The following is a 19,769-nucleotide window of genomic DNA, read 5'->3' on the forward strand; positions in this document are numbered from 1 at the left end:
GGGCCTGGAAACAAGGTTGTTGAGAGTGGGCCAAAAAAACAAAAAAATATGTATCCAAAACAGGGCTGAGTGGAGCTGCTGAGTTGAGTGATAATTCTCTGTGGGTTGATCATTACGAGCAATCCGTTTCACTTTACACTTTAAGTAATTTGATCCACTGTTCATATCCAAATATTGATTAATGCAGCTTTAAAGATTTATGACTTCAGTAGGAACACATGGATTTTGGGATGAGTGTCACAAACAGTTTGAGAGACGGACTAGCGGACTGTTGGTTTTGGTCTTTTTAGATGATTTTTTGACAGTATGAAAAATACAGTATGTTAGCCTTATCCTTCAAACAAACTCCCAGGTTGGTCAAAGTTACTTGGGAGGGAGAACAAAGGCTAATGGTTAAATGAAGTGAACATCCATCACCATTTACAGACCAACCTTTTGGTTCAACTTTCATTCATTGGTTCTTTTATTCGAGTTAGATGTGGGAAGGGGTTATCATTGACTTTTGGGTGATTGCAATTTCGGTTTTACCTCCAATAAAGTGGTTTTGATAATCTGGGTAAACTATTGGCTTTTTAACATCTCTTTGATGGTGTGGCTGGTCATGCCTCCTTGCCTCGCTGTTCCCAGGTCTCAACTTCTACGTTGGTCGATACAATGTTATTATTAAGAATGATGACCACAAGTGCAAAAATAAGACCTAAGTTGTAATAAACTGGAATTATCCTTTACAAATTTCTAATACTGATACGGTTGAGCGAATATTTAATAAGTTCAGTTCACGTTCAAACTTTTCCAAGCAACATTTTGTGGAATGTATCAGCCATAATGGATCTTTTTTTTTTGAAAGACAGCAGCAAACAAATGAACTCATTTGCTTTTCATGAGCTGCGAGTCAGATCGTTTTTCATAGCCTTCCCACACGCATGCATATTACTCAAATTTGTCTGCCATCATGCCACATGTCATATTGATGGTCCTTGACTGAATGTTACTCTATAACACAGATGGCGCAGAGAAAACAGCCACACACACCATCGCCCTCAACAGACAAACAGTGCGGCATTTTGTTTTCTCTTGTGGTTCCCTGCCACGTGGCATCAAACGGCGCGAAGGTGAACAGATTCCTGATGGTTATGGGCTGCCGTTTGTTTTCCTGCATTTCATACGTAGCCGCGCTTGGCTTCCAGGTGTCATTTACTGCATGTGGCAGTATGTGCAGGCCATTTCTCTGTCAATAGTGCCATGTTTTCCTATGACAGGGACAAAGAGACACAAGTTGCACTACTACCTGTGTAATACAATATAATAGAAAGGCTGTGTTCCATAACTTCTATTTGTGAAATATCCTTTGCAATAGGTTCTTCTGTAGGTCTGATGAACAAATAATACCATGTACCATATTCCTTACAGGAGATTATATCCCATCTCGTTGGCATCCGTGTGGTTTGACTGTCACGTTGAACCGACTGACGTCTTCTGTCACAATTTTGAAACTGATGTCTGTACAGTACACTCCAGTATGGGTCCCCTCTCTTTTCAACACACAGAGAAAAGATTGTTGAGAATCGTTCAGAGTGAAATGAACATTTTACATAACATTTTACATTTGTATGTTTTCTTTTTCTTTTCTTTTCTTTTTTTTTTGGTGCGTGTGTGTGCATGATTTGGTGTGGATGACTCACTGGGTTTACACGGCCTGGGTGAAGCCATAACACACTTGAATAAAAATGATGAGCCTCCTTCTGAAACCCTTTGTCTTCTTCTTGCTGCCTCACATCTCCCACTGTTCCACTGAGTTATTTGAAGTCACAAGATTCACGAACAAGTTTTTAATTGTTAAAAATGGTCAAATTCAGGCCTGGAGCTATAGTATTACTTATTCATTAAAACTACAGTTTCAATGACTTCTAAAAGCACCGGAGGCCAGTTCCTCAAACTAAACTGATTCAAGATCAACTTTGAATTTACTCATACTTTAAGAATTCATAATAAGTACCTCTCGGGTACATTTCATTTACAAAGCTAGAGCTAATATTTCTTCAAGGTTTAGCCAGTGAATTGTGGCTTTCCAACTTTTCAAGCTGACCTCCTTATCTGCTGATAAATACAAAGAGACACTGTGAGCTACACTGAATAGTCTTCAATATTCAGACTTTCAGGCAAGGATCAGCTCAAAGTGGAAAGATCTTAGCTGCAAGGGAAAAGAGAGCTAATCTTATGCTAACCTAATCACTACGCCATGGTGTTGCTTATTTAACTTTTATTTTCAAAAGTCTCACTTTCAAAAGAATAAGTTGACATGTTGGTGAATGTACTTGTTCGCTTTCTTGCTGAGAGCAACTCTAGAAGATTGATACCGCTCTCAGTTCTGTACGGTAAATATGAAGCTAGCAGCAGTATGTTAGCTTAGCTTAGCTTAGCATAAAGGCTGGAACCAGGGGCACAACGCTAGCCTGGCTTTGCCCAAAGATAACACAATCTTTAAGCTAAAGCTCACTAAATAACACAAATAACACCTTATTTGTTTAATTTGTACAAAGACCGGAGTGTTAGAATAATGCAGGTAATAAAGAGCCTGGCTAGCTGTTTACTCCCATTTCCAGTCTTTGCAGTAAGCTAAGCTAACCAGCTACTGGCGGTAACTCTATAGAAGCCATATACAATATCTTCTCTCGAACTCTTGGAAAGAAACCTAACGTCTGTTTTTTCCCTATTCCATGCCATCATATTTAGATCCATCTGCCAGTAAATATATATATTTTTTTAATTGTTAGGTAACACCTTGAATCCTTGTAATCATACATTTTGGACTGAAAATAGTGCTGAATGTGGGTGCAACATATAAATATAGGCAAATTAGTCTTCAAAAAGCCATAACAGAATTCTGGCAGAATTTGGCTGATAAAGGATCTCAGCTGTCCAGTTGCCTTTTTCTTCTCTCCAACTGGCCCTTGTAGTGCAGCTGGATGTTCAGTAGGTGGGAGAATGAGCAGGCAACATCCCTTTTTATCTCTTCCCACACCGCAGTAATTATACTGTCAGCCGTGAACATCAGACAACGCAGAGGGCGACACAATAAGAACAGTGGCAGAGGGGCGTTAAGGCCATCTCTTGGCATCAAGCCTGTAATTTTGCATCTTAAATGATCATGTAAGCGGAGCCAAGTTGTTCTGTAGCGGGACCGTCTCCACCACACCAACGATATGATGAAGCTTTGCAATAAGCAGGTGCTGACATGCTGCTTTTTTTGGGGCCCGAGGCGAGAGAATGAGACAACAGAGAACAGGAGATTTTCAACGATGACTGAGTCTGTCTGCCTGATGAAAAATAGATCTACTGTAGGGAGTGCAACTGCCCACTAATTCCAGTCTCATCCATCGCAGGAAAACTATGCGACAGTCCATCTCTAAATATAATAAATGAGGCTGACGTGGGAGCGATGGAGCTAAAATTTTAAACAAGCTGCTGTCTGAAAGTGATTAAGATCTGCAGATATTCCTGCAGGCAACACAGACCACATCATTGTCTTATCTAGCCTGTCTGAAGATATTTACCCTGAAAACTATTACCAAAGCTGCAGCTTAGAAGAGAATCTGATCAGCGTTTAAGTCCAGTGAATGTTGACAATGTTAAGGACATCTCTCTGATATTGAGTTGCAGCACCTTTATCCACTATTCAGTCGTTCTGGAGGTTGCAAATATTTCTGGAACACCTCTGCTTTTCTTTTTATCTCCTTCTTTTGACCTAATGAGTGAAGGCGAAATGATATAAAGGCTTTTCACTGGATTAATCTCATCAGTTTACTTAAAAATGTGCACCTTAAACTTGACATCCAGTCTATACACAAGGCTGAAACACTGCAATGGCACTATGCCGCTGCAGAAAGTCACATTTTTGTCATATTTTTTCTGTCAATCATTTTCTTGAATAATTGACAAGTTGTTTGGCTCAGAAAATGTCAGACAATGGTAAAAAATGTTCCCCACGGTGATGTCCTCAAATGTCTTGTTTTGTCCACAACCCAAAGATATTCAGTTTACAGTCACAGAGGACTAAAGAAAGCAGAAAAATATTCACGTTTAAGAAGCTGAAGTCCGAGTATTTGGATGTGTAGTGAAAGTGATTAATCGATTATCAAAATAGTTGGCAATTCATTTAATAGCTGACAACTAAACGATGAATAAACGATATCTTTACATAACATTATTTACATTATATTTGAAGGCAACACATGCAGACTGGGCTCTGAAAAGACCAGTTCACAGAATTCAACATGAGTCTCTGTTGTGCTGATTTCTACCAGCTCGACAGCTGCCTGTGTCAGCCTACACACAACGATGAAGCCACAAAACTCCACTGTTGATGCTAATATGCAAAGGAGGTCTCTGGCACCATCTAGTGGTTAGTGGAATGCAAACAATCCTGCTTTATTTGACTTCTTCATTGTCATTTGACAACTTTCCATCCCTTTTATGTCAGTGTAAAGTTGCACTGCGGATGATGAAAACAAACTCCTGTCAAGAGGGCCTTGCCATGAGTGTGCATATTGGCTGCCATTAAGCTGGAGATCATTAGAGATCACTGTGCTACACTGTGACCCTAATCTGCTTAATTACATTATGGCTGTTAAAGCCTATTCCGACTGCAGTGTCTGCACTGACTTTGGCCAGGTGGCACGGACCAAACAAACACAGGGACGACAACAACATCGTTCTGCTGCGCTGCAAGAAATGATTCAACAAAAGTTCAAGCAGGAGATGTTTTCCAGACCTGTGAGTATACTGTAGCATCTCACCAAGAAACAGTGCATTTGTTTTAAATGGTTTGTTACTGGCATAGCTGATGTTAGTTTGAGTGATATGTAGTGTGTGTACAGCAACCTTATCAGCTGCTTCAAGCATATACAATATACAAACAAATACACACTATTCTTGGTTTTGATAAGTGATTTAAGTTAGTCTTTAACTTCTGTATTTTCCTAGCGGCAATATCTGTATTCCACTTGTCCATAGTGTGGAAATTCTGTTAGAAGTGAACTTCTGGGTCTGATGGTTAATGTCACATTAAACATTTAGAACATTATGGAATCTTAAGTTTGGCATCAAAGAAAGTCAAAGTGCATGTGTGAATGTCATTTCCATCTTCCAATCTTGTATTCTCTGTCTCTGTATCACTTCCTAGCAAGGCATTCTTTATAAATGTGTGTACACGTTCAACAAATGTAATAATGGCTATTAAATAATTTACCTATACAACAGTAATAAGCAGTTTGCAATAGAGACTGGCTCTTTTTGGCTTGTGTCCAGCATAACTTGTCTCTTTAGCTAGCTCTTTAATTAATCACAACCCCTGTCTACGTCTTGTCTACTCTCTAGAACATTGGTTCCCAAACTTCTTTGCTTTGACCCTCTAATATGGAATAATATCTCCTTCTAGCTGGTCAAATTGTTCCTTGGAGGGGTTGTCTTGATGAATTGAAGAACTATTTTGAAAAAGCCACTAAAGGGACTTTTCTCCCAAAGTTGTCTGTATTAGTGGCTTATTGCCAGTCCACAAAGCATGACTAAATTATATTTATTTACATTAATATTAATCATAATTAGGGTTAGGCTAAAAGAGAGGCGGTGTACATCCGGAGGGTGTATTTTGTGGTGCATGGGCAGAGGTTAAATAGAATACAAAACTTCTCTAAATATGAAATATACTTAAAACAAGATATTAAAGAGTTGCCAATTAGGCTTTATCTCTGCTTAGCTTTTTTCACGAAGTTGTGTGGGAAATTGAGTTTGGAGTAGGAAAGGGGATCAGGTTGGGCGCTGGGGTGGGGTAGGGTGTGGCTGGCTTTAAGTACTGGGAAAAAGAGTGGTTAAGGTTGGGGTAATGGGTGGGGGATAGATTAACCAGAGGGGCAAGCCATGGAACTGTTAACCTTGGGGCCCCTTGGGTCACAGGTCACCATATGGAGGAGTGCCCCCCACTGGGTGTACATAAATAGGAAAAAATTAAATAGAATGGAAATAAAAAAGACCAACCCATTATCAGTAAAAGGCACAAGGGTTAGGGTTAAGTTAGGATAGACCCTAACCCTAAACTCTGTATAGAATTTGCCTTGTTAGAAAGTGATGCCAATTTCATTCATCTTAACAGAAGAGTACTCTACTTGTTACATTGGATAAGTACCATTATGTTTTACAGTACTGTGATACACAGGGTTTTAGGTAGAGTTGTTCTTGGCAGAAACAGAGGCCACATTATCATTTTACTTCTATGATTGAATGAGTCACTGATGTCTCTTTTGTTCAGGGGGCTCCCCAGCGAGAAGAAATGTCGACCATCCAAGTTAAAAATACTATGTTGCATCTGAGTGGTCAAAACCTCAGACTGGCGGCTAAAAATGTCCGCAATTCAAAAACACCTGGCCTTCATCTGTCAGCAACACATGGGAAGGAGGCGGCGGGTCGGCTTACGGCCTGCTCGCCGACCCAGGAGGGCACGGCACAGTTGGACTTGCTGCTCAAGTCACCCAGGCATGACCCAGAGAGGGAGGCCGAGAAACAACCAGTCAGACGCCCTCTGAAGCTCGCCCCACTCGAGCTGCCAGAGGAAGTGAGAGAGGCTCACAGGCAAAAACTTGAGTTTATCCAGCAAGAAGCCGAACCCGCTTCCTGTAAGCTGGATGTGACAGTGAATGAGCCCCGAACAAGGAAGGTGAAATCCTGTGTGAGACAGAGACTGGGAAAAGCTGCAGTGTGCCCTTCTGCTTCCACTGAGCCGCTCAAAGCCCAGCACCAAAACAGATCCTCAAGGCCTCAGCTGACACGCTGTAACCTCATAGAGCAGAATGGAGACAGGCATCTGGAGGATGTGGTGTGTCGAGGTACCCCAGCTCCTCTGCGCAGCAAGCCTGCCCCTCCCCTACTTTCTCCCAGAGTTAAAGCTCGGGCCGCACCTGGCGCAGAGGCGGCACGTCAAACCCCTGGCACCCTGCAGCAGGAGACAGGGAGGAGGCGACTGAGGCTGAGGAGAGCACAATGCCTAGAAGAGGATCAGTGCAATTCAAACACGTCAACAGGGGGATTATCTGCAGATAAAGGCAAGCTGGCCCAAGGTGTCCAAAGCAAAGGGCATCGGGCAGAGAGGGCTCAGAGAGTCCAGCCGCATACTGGAAAAGGCCTCAAGGAGCCTCCTGCAGTCTCCTGGGAGTATGGGAGTGTCAGGAAGAGCCATCAAGAGGATTGCAGTCAGCAATCTGCGAGATGCACTCTGAACCGGCAGTCGGCTGAAGGTGGGAGCAGTGAACATGCACTTGAGGGTGTTAAGCCAAGTGCTTCTAACTGGAGATTAAAGAGGAAGAAACCCTTGATCACAAGGCATAACAATGCAGTCCCTCTGGAACGTCTCCAACTGTAATTAAATTGGATCTTTCACTTTTGCAACTCAGGACTTTGCAAAATGATGTAATGCTTAGAGATGCACTTGTGTCCTGAAGAGACCCGGCAGAAACAGGCTGATATCCCAGTTTGAAAGCTGATTCATAGTCTGCTAAACAGTGAAAAGAAGGATACATGAACCAAATGGCATTTCCTCACTAGTTGAAAAAACACATGTAGGAATCAAAAAGTTATTTCTAAAGTTGTGCCATCATAAACTGCTTTACAGCATTAGTCCTTTTTAAGAGCTACAGTCTGCTTTTGTTCTAAAATGATACCACGAGCAAATAAAGTTAATTTTAGAAACATATTCTCAAGACATTATTTATTTAAACAGTTTAGTCTCTTATATTGAGATATGCCAGCCATGTGATGAACCGGCGACATGTACAGGTTGTACCCCACCTCTCGCCCACTGTCAGCTGGGATCAGTTCAGGCCCCGCAACCCTCCAAAGGATAGATAATGGATGGATTATTTGCATTAGATTTTCTTCCATACTTAAATGAAAAGCCCCGTACAGTGTGTTGTTTTGAAATCTCTGAGGGAAACAGCAGCCTAGCAGACATCGCTGGCTCAAAGCCAGACCAATTTTGAGTTCATTAATGGTCCGGGGCACTTTCCCTAGTGCTCCCAAAATAGAAAATAAATAAATAAATAAGCAACATTTCATAAAAGTGTAAGCCAGGTCGCTCAAAGTTATGGATCGTCCCATTTCCAAAAGCTGTTCCCCCAGATCAGAGGATGCACTGATTAAATTAGGTGAAGCAGGCGGGGCACAAAGCGAGGCTTCTGGCACATCATGGAGAGCTGTAGATGATCCAAGATAATGAAACAGCACAGAAGTTTCTCATACAAACAAAGTTGGTACAATGTAACAGACAGATACTGATTGACTAACAGTCAGTGAACATCCTTATGTGATCATTCAATACAACTTTTATCAGATGAATCCTGCATATAATAGTGAATACTGTAATGTATGTGCATACATATTCAACATATAACCCAACATCGAAATCTTAGGTTACGTTCACACTACAGGCACAAGTGGCCCAAATTTGATGGGTTGTTTTTGCTCATATGAGACTCACATCTGTTAACAGCACAAATCACAAGGAATCTGATCTTTTCACTTCTGATTTGGGAGACGTTCATATGTGGTTGACAGTATGAACGTAGGCTTAGATTAATTTAAGTAAAAGAAGAGGTTACAAAACCATTCACTTCTCTTAAGGAATCTAGATTTGACTTACATATTTTAGCAGTGGTCGCTGAATGTCTTACTTTTAAAAGAGCAGGAACAGTCCTGTTTTGTTGTTGTTTGACGGCCCTCCTCCCCCACCCACAATGCTCTGCACTCTGGAAGATTGGCTGATGCTTAAAGTCCTCTTTGAATGTAGCTTGAGCTGACCTTGGTCATTAGCCAGGAAGATAACATCAGCAATATTACTCAACATAAAATAGGTCCTTATGATCTCACTGTCCGTGTCATTATACACTGCCTGTTTCAGTCCTCAGTTTATCTTTGTCCAATGTTTGCTTTTGTTGGAAAGAGTATCTTTTTGCCTTTGGTTTTCTTTCTACACTATTTAACTTCACTGAAGAGGAGGAACATGCTTAACTGAGTTTCCCCTCTGTTGAGGTGCTATAGAGCCAAAGTTGCCAAGATGTAGCCTCCATTCTTTCACGCTTTGTTTCACAGAGGGATTTTTTTTATCAAAACCTCTCTGTTAAAAAAAAAAATGTATGTATCAACTTGAAAGGTGTCTTTTTTAAAATTTTCAGGTTGGAATCAAACCCAGGCCACTGAGGTAAGAACCCATGGGGTGCACACTCTACGGTACACCCTGAAAGGTAGCTTTGAACAGATTGTATCTTGCTTCTTCACAGAAGAGCACAACTATACTCAGTTTGAATTCAGAAACCATTACAATGGACTGCAGTGATGACCCAGGGCCAAGGGGAAAAAGCATCAAAACCTCCATAGAAACGTCTTACACCAAACCTGTATCAAAATCTAACTGATAGGAAGTAGTCACTCTTCAGAAGAGGTGTTGCTGAATGACAACCGAATAATTATTGTTGTAAATGAAAATGTTTAGTTATAATTGACACTTTTCTGAGGCAGCAAATGAAGCTCTAAACACTAAATTGATACAGCTAATGCGTTAGCAAACAGTTATTCATTTGGAGCTGTGTTTCTGTCCACCTGACTGTCCAACATACTGTTTTGGTCTCTAAAAATATCTGGCTTAAATGCTCCACTACGTTGCAAAAATCGGCTGTTTGTTGATTAGTGCCAGGAAGGTAGCTTACCGTGGATCTATCAATTCGTATCATATTTTTCACTGGAAGCTGCCTGCTGGAAACACTTTTTTAAAATATATATATATAGATTTTTGGAGGCTTTTTGCCTTTATGTGACAGGTCAGCTTGAGATAGCCAGGAAAGGGGGAAGAAAGAGGAGTTGACACGCAGCAAAGGGCCACGGGTCAGACTCGAACCCATGGCCGCTGTAGCACAGACTCAGCCTTGGTACATGGGGCGCCCGCAGGTAGGGTTCCACGCTGGAAACAAGGTTGATGGACAGTTTTTACAAACCATATGCTCTTCTTACTTGTCAAAACCTGGCACCCACAATTCAACTCAACCACAGACAGTTTGGTAGGTAATGCTAGTTGCGGCTAATAGAGCTATCCTGAAGCAGAGACGAGCCCCAAATGTTTTTTAAACTTGTAGTCTTCAGCCTCCGAGACGCTGACTCAAGTGACATCAGACTTTCTCACATAGGCAGTATCACTCCCCAAGACCTGTCAACAGACTGTGATGTGTAATTTCCCCTTTAAGCACAATCATTTGATCCATTGTTAAAGTTAATACTCTGTTGGTGCAGAGAACAGCGCCCTCTTGCTGCTTTGTGCTGTAAGGCAGTGCAGCAAATGTCCCTGAGTGGGGGGCACCTGGTGGCATACATGGCAAAATAATGCATAAAAAGTAATGTGGGTAATGCTGCCGTATGGTGAAAATGTAACCTTGAAGTTTGAACCTAAGTTTAAAAAATGCATAGTCTGTCCTGCTTCAGCTCTTATTCACACATTAATATTTCAAACATATTTCGGACGAAGAGCCTCTCTCTGATGTGGGAAGTTGAAAGCTGGCTGTCAATCAGATGACAGATGGCATTCTCCAACACTACACGGTACTCGCAGCCTCTCGCTCACCCTACATGCTGGTCACCTCTTTAGCCCTCGCACATAAGGCGACAGACGGTCCCTCACACTAACACCATTACTCATAACGTGCATCTGGCCCGGAACGTCAGCCCACTTCCCATCCACTTCACGCTGAGCCTATACATAGCCTGGCCTGCGCTCACTTTCCTTGGCTACAAAGGCACTGTAAATAGGCCTGGATATAATGGCTAACTTGTTTGTTGTCCATGACATTCAAATATTGACACTGTGTTTTAGAAGAAAAATGTTGGTGCCTCGACAACTCCACGGCATATTTGGATATGTTTTCTAATGCAGCAGAAGCATGTGGTGACAGTTGTGGGAGCACATTAAAGAGGAAAGTTCAACCAAGAGCTGCCAACACGAGACTCGTGATGCAGAGGACTTCAGAGGAGAAACACAGAATGTCTGCCAGGCAGGATGTCTGACACAGACAGAGACACAGAGGGCTGCTGCGTTTCACTGCAGCTTCCTCTCCTGCCAGGGAGCATGACCACACATGATAAGGACATCAGCGTACACTGAAATGTGAATTACAGTCATCCTGTAAATGTGTATATCAGATCAAGATGTAGATTTACAGGTTGGCAAAGAATACTGACTTTTCTATTAAGGATAGCTATTAAGAAATTGCAAGGTGAAAATGTGTGGGTTTTTTTGTGTGTGTGTGTGTGTGTGTGTGTGTGTGTGTGTGTGTGTGTGTGTGTGTTTGCTTGCTGTAAATAAATAATCAGTTCTTCAAAGTGAATATTATAAGATCAAACTTTTATTATCCCTGAGGAAATTTGGATATTCCAAAAAATAAATGTTGGGCTCAAGAAAACAGCACATCCACACACAGCAAATTAGGATGGAAAAGTGGGGGGAAACTCCTGGGGCAAGTAAGAAAAATAAAATAATTAAAAGATATATATTTTGTATGTTATATATGAACATTTATTTAAAAAAAAAGATGTGTGGTCTGATGATTGTAAACTTGTCAAAGCAGCCCGACATGAGTAATATAGATCACAGAGCTTTACTGTAAGTCAGTGCGAGGACAGACATTTAACACAAAGCTGCAAGCACAAATGTTCTGTAATCATTTCCCCAACTTAAATACAGCCCTTCTCCATAAGTGTGTGGCTGGTTGAAGCCAACACAGCCCGGCCCACCACCAGCCCCAGGGCGGCTCCGCTGTGGCTATCGCAGTGGCAAAGGCCGGACAGTTGAGGCGGTTGCCAAGAAGCCGTGCCTTTTCTTTGAGGGCAAACACTTCAGATGGGCGCAGCCATAAAGAAGAGGGGGAAAAAAAAGGGACAAAAATATCCAGAAAGTTGGGTCTATAATTGGCTGCGCCTCTCAGGCTTTTTTTATGTGTGAGCACAGCCCAGTCAAGAACAGTAGAAGCCACCTCGTCCCCCAGTGAAACCCTACACTTTCCCTTCTCGCAGTTCCCTCCCACTCTGTCCACCCAAGGTTTCTCAAACTCACCTCACCTCACTTTTTAACAACACTGTACACTGGATTGTCACCCTGGATTATATAATAATCTCATCCTGATTTCTGGCACCTGCAGGGGAGATATTTTGGATTATTATCACCTGATAATGATGCTGCCCCTGTGCTGATTCAGGGTGTGATTGCTGGAGGCAGAGAGAGAGACACCTCAGAGTGACAGGCCAGGTAAGAAACAAAAATTGCACCATAAAATCATCCATCTGTCACCACTATCTTCCTCTAAAGACCGATTCTACAATTATTTATTCTTTAACAGTTTCTGCATTGTTGGCAAGAGGTGTTTCTTTGTATCCACATGCTGTTCAGATGCTCTATCAGAGTACAGACTTTTTTTTCTCTTCTTCTTGGGTTGCATGTGGAAAAAAAACAACTGCTTCTGTTTTTTACATTTTGGGAATGATAAACGTGGTGCTTCTGTTATAGACATCTACGTTGCAGTCCCAGGTCTACCATTGAGAGAGGAAGTGGAAACAGGCCTGATGATACAGACCCACAGTTTGTAAGGAATCTGGCCCCCAGGTTCAGATGTTGACGGAGGCAAACCAGCTTGTTTTTAGCTTTACCTCAGATACTGTATCTGCTTGTAAGACTGCAGATTAATTCAACACAGCGCTGGAAGACCCATGCAGTGCATTTAAATGTAATCAGAGATGAAAGGGAGACAAATGAGAATATGTTAGACTTGTACAAAGTTGGGTAAAGAGGATTAGGAGGATGAATCCAAATCTTGTTCTGCTACATTCATAGGGCAGCTGAGTCTTTTTTTTTCTCCACTGAAGTCTTGCAGGGCGGAATTTCTCAGATTTTAAATGCACACTAATTGGGGCAATTAGAGTGATTCAGCTAGCATGCCTATTCTGCTCATTAAAAGTGTCAGTGAAACCAAGTAGCAGAAATAGCCTAATGGAGAATCTGATAAGTAAAGTTGTATCTGGAGGCCAAAGCACTTTCCTTTACCCACTGTAAATAATGCACTCTCTATTTCACAGGCTATATAGGTCAGGCCAGAGTCAACTGCTTGCTGTTTTTAAATTTGTGTCTCTCCACAACATTTCTTGGAACTCACTCCCTGCTCAAATCACTTTCTATTTCAAAATTACACAAGCATATACTCACTGTAATTACATTTATTATTTATAACTCCTTCATTCCACTGACTTTTGTAGTCATAAATAGACTAAAATATGCTTCCAAGATGGCAACATATTTATCTTTAAAACAGGAGAAATACTGCAAGTGTCAAGGAAACATAAATCATCACAGTCTGCATCAGTTAATAACAATACTGCACAGTACAGTTGGATTCACCTTAGCTTTTGTACATATTAAACAACAAAAATAAAGCATGTAAGTTATTGAGGTTAAGATATCTTTTCTACCTTTGGAGAGACCCAGACTAGCTATTTCCAATCTTTATGCTAAGCTACGCTAACTATAACCCGGGCATAGCTTCATATTTAACAAAGAAGTATGAGTGAGGTATCAATCTTCTCACCTAAGTCTCATCAAGAGAGAAAATAAACATATTCTGCAAAATGTCTAAGTATTCCTTAAAAATATTCCATTAAGCACATTCTTGATAACAGCCTGTAAGTTTGGCTGCTTTTAACCTGTGGAAACCAATACATTTACTAGCTAATTTAATGGAAAGAACACAGAAAGGTGGTGAAGGATGGTAAAGAACTTTTCAGAACACAAGGGACTGGTATGATTGCTTTCCAAGTTATGCATAACTCTTTCCTCAGCCTCCCACAATGACCCCCCGCAATGACACACACTCCAAATCAGGATGAGTCCATGTTATGGCTACGGTCAGTCACACATCAGCCCTAATGGCAGCCATCACAACCACTGGTGAACAATAAGAGCAAGAATAGTTTTGTGTTTATATGGCAGGTTTCTGTCAGTGCCACACAGGCACAACAACCTCATAAATGAATCCAACAGAGATGGATTGATTGGTCCTTTGCAACATGCTGGTGGATCAAAGCTGCACACATTTCATGCTAGCAGCTCCAAATAACAACTAGAGATACCTGCGTGGATCTCAAAAGAAATCATGCAGTGCAACATCAGAAAACTACACTCTTCTGAGGTTGTTCTTTTACTGTCTTGTGGGTGGAGATGGAGATGGTAAAAAAAATAGTTTGGCAGAAAGTTCCGACAATCTTTGGTGAGTCCACTTTTCTCTGGATGGAGTATTCACTTGCTGCTGTAGAGAGACGTGTATTTCATTCTCAGGTTTCAATTATCACATCCTGAGAACGGAGAACATTTCCTGCCAGCTTCCATACCAGAAAGAAATTCAAACAGGGAACAGTAGAAATACTGCACAATAGGGGGGATGAGATAGAGATTTTTTTTCATACTGGAGCCAAGTTTCTTTCTACATACAAAGTGCCTAATGCAATCTTAAATCAGCTCTCCGTCAGTCCCTTGTCAATATAAAGATGTGGCAGCAGCAACCGCAGGAGTCCTGCTTCTTTACAGCAATCTCCCTGCACTACAGGAAGTGCTTCACCCACTTTGGTTTCACTGTTGGAGAGAAATTATCAGAAATCCTGTTTGCCAGGAGACAGCTTGGCAAACAAGATTTAGATTCTAAAATGTCTTATAGTTCAGTTGTGCATTTACAAAGTACTGACTGTAGTGTCTGCTAGAGTGCATGTAAAAGTGCAATGTTGATATTTCCACTGACCTTTCCACAGGCTGGACAGCTTGATGGTGGTAATAAGCTAAACAAAACAAACCCAAACCAAGGCCGAGATGGAATTACGACTGGGATTTAGGATCACCCTGGTCTTGGTCATTCTGGCCTTGACTCTTTCCGGAGAGAGAGTGGAAGCACAGAGGGCAGGTAAGACCATTAAGACAGAATATTCTGATGTAACATCAGTGGAAGAGCTTATATTGACTGCATGTGACTAAATCCTCCTGTATTTACCTATGACAGGATGTAAAAATGTCCACTATGACTTGGCGTTTATCCTGGACACCTCATCCAGTGTCGGAAAAGAGAATTTTGAGAAGATCAGGCAATGGGTGGCCAACCTTGTGGAGTCTTTCGACGTGGCACCCGACAAGACAAGAGTCGCCGTGGTACGCTACAGTGACAGACCCACCACCGAGTTCACCCTGGGCAGACACAGGACCCTGGAGGATGTGAAGCGAGCTGCCCGTAACATACGCTACCTGGGGGGGAATACAATGACTGGGGATGCGATCAGCTACACCACCACCAACATCTTCACGGAGCGGAATGGAGCGAGGCCCATCGCCAGAGGCATTCAGAAGGTGGCCATCCTTCTCACAGATGGACGAAGCCAGGATTATGTTCTGGAGCCCTCTAAGGCAGCTGCCAAAGCTGGCATCAGGATGTTTGCCGTGGGCATCGGGGAGGCGCTGAAGGTGGAGCTGGAGGAGATTGGGGCCGAGCCAAAGAATGCCCACGTCTTCCACGTGACGGACTTTAATGCCATTGACAAGATCAGGGGCAGGCTGAGGAGGAGGCTGTGTGAGAGTAAGTCGGCCGTCAGGCCCAGTGCCAGCACATCACTCACACTGCATGCTTCTTTTTGAAGCCTCGCTTTAAAGAGCCTGCCTCACCCCGAACGTGCACTTAATCAAATTAGACTCTTATTTTAACCTTTAAGCACTATACTGAGGAAAGACCCTAACCACAAAACCCCACCCCAACCACAAAGAGCAGCTGCGCATGCACACAGTGCAATCGTGGCTTCTCTTTGACTGAATATGAAGCATGTGAGGGGGCTGTTGCAAAAATTGGCTTGTAAATGACAGTTCTCTAACCAAGACATTTCTGTGGCGTAACTGCCTTTTTGATTGCTGCTTTGGTGCAGAGGTGTTTAGCACTGGAAAGCCTGTCTTGAGCTAACCTCAATGGTTTTTCCACTAGTGTGCTGAGAAAATCTTTCAACACAGGCATACAGGCTTAGAAAGTGGCTTACATAGCCAAATGAATTAGGGAAAATAGGCTTATAAAATAAAGTAAGAGCTTTATGTTGTCCAGTAGCTGTGTGGAGAAGTGAACAAGTATCTGCGTGTGAGTGTTTTCATGGAGAAGATGGATGCTTTGCGCTCCAACACTTGAAATTCCTTCCTAAAATTAGCCAGACAGGAAAGAAAAGGATGCCATAAGTCTTGGCCGCAAACAGTACATGCAAAAATGGAAATGACATGATTGCATGGTTAAGCGCACAGATAAGCAACGACAAACTCTCAATTCTCATTTCAATCTAGCTCTAAATTGTCAAGCTTGACGAGGCAAAAGTAGAGACTCCTCTGAGGAAAATGTTGATTCAGACTCCTTTATTCTTTTTTAAGGACATATCATCTTGCAGGGTGATCCTGGTGCAAGGGCAACACAGAGAGTCATTTTAAAGCTGCAAACCTTTGACCTCGCTCCTTGACTCCATAGGTTTTCACTCTGTCAATGAATAAAGTAGCTTATATTTTTATAAAACGTGTCATACGTGCAAGTGTAGAGCTTAGTGCTCCGTAGCACAAACCAGAAACTAAATTTACACAGAAAGACAGTTTCAATGTTTTCTTTTGCAATCTCTAAACTCACCACGAGTAAGTCTCTAAGTATATCAGTGGTCAGCACAACTGGCTCCCTGAGCAATGCAAGTTATTTTCACCCAGAAAATTATAGCTCTAATGTTTCAAGTGGGTCCAGTGCAGCCGCTCCAGTGTCCATGTTTAATGTTTTCACCTTTTAATCTATAGGTTTTAAAATGGACACTACTTATTATGTGCTGCACTGATTCAATACATCATGTGTGGCCTAGATCACACACTTGACCTTACATGACCCCAGTGAGAACTCTAATATCAAAGCTCTTGTCTAACACCCACAGTGTGTTTAAAAAATTCAGCAGCCATAATGATGACAGGTAACACAAGTAATAGTAAGAATTAAACATTTATCTCGCTGCAGAAAAGAAAATGGTGGTTGTTAGATGTGTTGTAATGCTCAAGCTTCTGCTGATACCATGAACCTGTCTGAGACATGCATTTACAAAGGCAGGTCTTACATTGCATTCATTTTAACTCACAGCCGGATCCCTAAATTATAGCTTCAGGGCCACAAGTGCAGGGAGTAGCTCGGCTATCTAGCATGCTAAGTCTCAGGGCTGTGCAACAACACTGTCTTTAAAAAAAGAGTGACGCACTTCCATTCATTCACAGAATGGTAATTTTTGGTAGACTCGCTGGCTTTATAAACAACATAAAGCAAGTATCTTTTCTGAGATCTTCAATTATCACCTTAGAGAGACTTTAAGAAAAAAAAAGACTCCTTTAATTTCGCTGCTAAACAAACTCATGACAGACACAGACAAGGACAGAGCATGCGGCTGAAATTAAAAATAAACCATGTGAAATGGAGATAACGCTGCTTGTAGATTGACTAGAAAGTATGCAAATGCTGACAGTTAAATTAGCCGCTTGGATTTTCCTATTAGACATGCTCTGGGCTTTGCATGGAAGAGAAAAACAAGCCATGTCAACAGAGCTGTCCTCATAATGAACGTCACAAAGGTTAAAAGCCACTCTGACATGATGATTTTTATAGCTGTGATTTAAGAAAATTGCAGGGTTTGATAGTAGATGTTTGGCAGATACTTGATCTATTAGGGAAGCTGGAGTGTCTCACCGTGACATTTTCGGCCACAGATAATATTTAGGACTGACAGTCAGGACACAGACAAATTGTTGGGCTAATAATAGGTTTAATGAGACATTTCTCTGAACAGATTGATTACAAATGGATGAAAAGACCCTGCATTTGCCGCTACACCTAATCAACAATATGAAAATGTATCTTGCCATGTGGGATGGGTGAGAAGGTTTTATTCATGATCACCTCATCAGTTGTGAAGTAAATGCAAGGGAAGAGTGATTTTCAAACACTGATGAGTCCAAATTTGTTTTGATAAAACTAAGATTTGATTTGTGCAATTTGTAGAATAATTTGGAGAAAAGGAAGTGAGGATGGGACAGTCTTATTTAATTTAGATTGATAAACTGAGTGTAATCTCACATAAAAGCTTTGCCTACTGCAGCTGTAAACATTGGCTCACTTGCCTCTGTAAAGTCAAACAGCATATTTTAATAAAAAAAGTAAGTTAACATAACTTAATCCTCCAAAACAGGTGGAGTAACTCATTCCTATAAATTACTGAAACTCAAAAAATATTTGCTGAAGTAATAACTCTTAATAATACTTACATTTGTGCAGTATTTTAAGTATTGTTCCACTGACATCATTACAAACGTGTAAGCTCCACTGACTATGGTCAGTGCTATAATGCTGTATAGCTTTAAATTGTTTTTTTATTTCAGTTTATAAATCATAATATGTGCAAGCATCCAAATAAAGTGTAAAGATTTGGTGTTAGTTAGATAAAACATCAGCCAGGCTATTGTTAACTACAGCATTAAAAATGAGATTAGTTGATCCACTGAAAATGAATTGGCTACCATTTTGATAATCGATTAATTGTAAATAGTTTTTATTGTATGTTAGCTGTTTTGACAGGTAATGAAATGATTTTCTTCAGTGAAAGAAAATCTAGAAAATTCAACTTAAGTGGTAACATTTGTGTAAAGAAATGCACTTAAGTTAGTCTTATTTTATACAGATAAATTATATGAACACATTTTAAATAGGTTTGGAGAACTGTTGCATATGAGCTAGTATAAAATATGCTAGTTTTAAGTTCCATTAACAGAATAGAACTGGTACAATTAACTTCAATTGAACTTTTTTAACTTGATATTTCAGTCTGGACCAAAGTAACTTTGCTAGGTAGCTGGAGATAAGAATCCATCTTACCAGTCTTCAAGCAGTGTCCTAAACTGGTAGCTACTTCATGAGCTGTGGGCATGGTTTGTTGATCTGATTGGTTGAAGTTCAAGAGTTCATGATGGATGGTGACTGACAGATGGTTCATCCAATCTTCACAACAAACCCTTTCAATGGGAAGTATTATCCAAGCAGTTCCAATAAAGTCTGTTGATAGAGAGGAAACTGTTTGTGAAACTGTTTCTGGAAAAATGCATTTCATTCTTTAAATGCAACTGTTCAATGCTGTGAGGACCAGACACAAAACTCACCACCTCAAAGTGACAAAATATGTTCATGCGGTCATTTAGGTGAACTGACCCTTTAAAACTGTCCCTCTCATCTTTAAATCAATGTTTACATCTATGAAACTAAACAGGATACATATCTGCGTTCTTTAGTAGTGAAGCTGGCATCTTGACACAAATAGAAAATATGCCTCCTGCCAATAAAAACTTAACCTGATCGTGTTGCCTTTCTCACTGTCATCACCGTCACCGAAATATGTGTGTGTTGAAATATAAAACTGTGAATGCTTCTTGGGCCTGTGGATGTGCCCCCTGCTCTTGTAGAGCTGCCCTCCACCCACACACTCCACTCCCCAGACATCAGACAGGAGAGATGGAGAGCAGTCTGTCTGCTCTTTAGATCATGTATCAGTCCAAAGGCTGCATTTCACTGAGATCACCATTTCCTAAAACAATCCAACACTTCACACAGTTTCTCATGTGACCC

The 19,769-nt window shown here is 41.2% G+C and overlaps 2 protein-coding genes across 6 annotated transcripts in view; both read left to right on the top strand.

The window, feature by feature from the left end:
* The first annotated feature begins 4,663 nt into the window (after positions 1–4,663).
* LOC127357338 (uncharacterized) lies at positions 4,664–7,741 on the top strand. Its single transcript, XM_051389461.1, has 2 exons — positions 4,664–4,773; positions 6,305–7,741. Exons 1-2 carry the CDS (start codon positions 4,732–4,734, stop codon positions 7,409–7,411), a joined length of 1,149 nt encoding a protein of 382 aa, XP_051245421.1. The 5' UTR covers positions 4,664–4,731; the 3' UTR covers positions 7,412–7,741.
* A 4,351-nt stretch (positions 7,742–12,092) lies between these two features.
* col22a1 (collagen, type XXII, alpha 1) overlaps positions 12,093–19,769 on the top strand; it is a 57,423-nt gene continuing 49,746 nt past the window's right edge. For 2 of the 5 annotated variants that reach the window (XM_051389446.1, XM_051389450.1), the window contains exons 1-3: positions 12,093–12,331; positions 14,875–15,023; positions 15,120–15,686. In XM_051389446.1, coding sequence (XP_051245406.1) covers positions 14,933–15,023; positions 15,120–15,686 — 658 coding nt within the window. In that variant the 5' untranslated portion in view covers positions 12,093–12,331; positions 14,875–14,932. Of the gene's footprint in view, positions 12,332–12,589; positions 12,666–14,874; positions 15,024–15,119; positions 15,687–19,769 lie in introns of all 5 variants that reach the window. The other 3 variants (XM_051389447.1, XM_051389448.1, XM_051389449.1) reach the window with 3 other exon arrangements.

Source organism: Dicentrarchus labrax, unplaced genomic scaffold (genome assembly GCF_905237075.1).
Source record: "Dicentrarchus labrax unplaced genomic scaffold, dlabrax2021, whole genome shotgun sequence".
NCBI classification, from domain to species: domain Eukaryota; kingdom Metazoa; phylum Chordata; class Actinopteri; family Moronidae; genus Dicentrarchus; species Dicentrarchus labrax.

Coding starts and splice junctions, on each gene's coding strand:
- LOC127357338 (XM_051389461.1), top strand. CDS start 4,732: ATGATTCAACAAAAGTTCAAGCAGGAGATGTTTTCCAGACCT. Junction 4,774..6,304: donor AGGAGATGTTTTCCAGACCT/GTGAGTATACTG, acceptor TCTTTTGTTCAG/GGGGCTCCCCAGCGAGAAGA.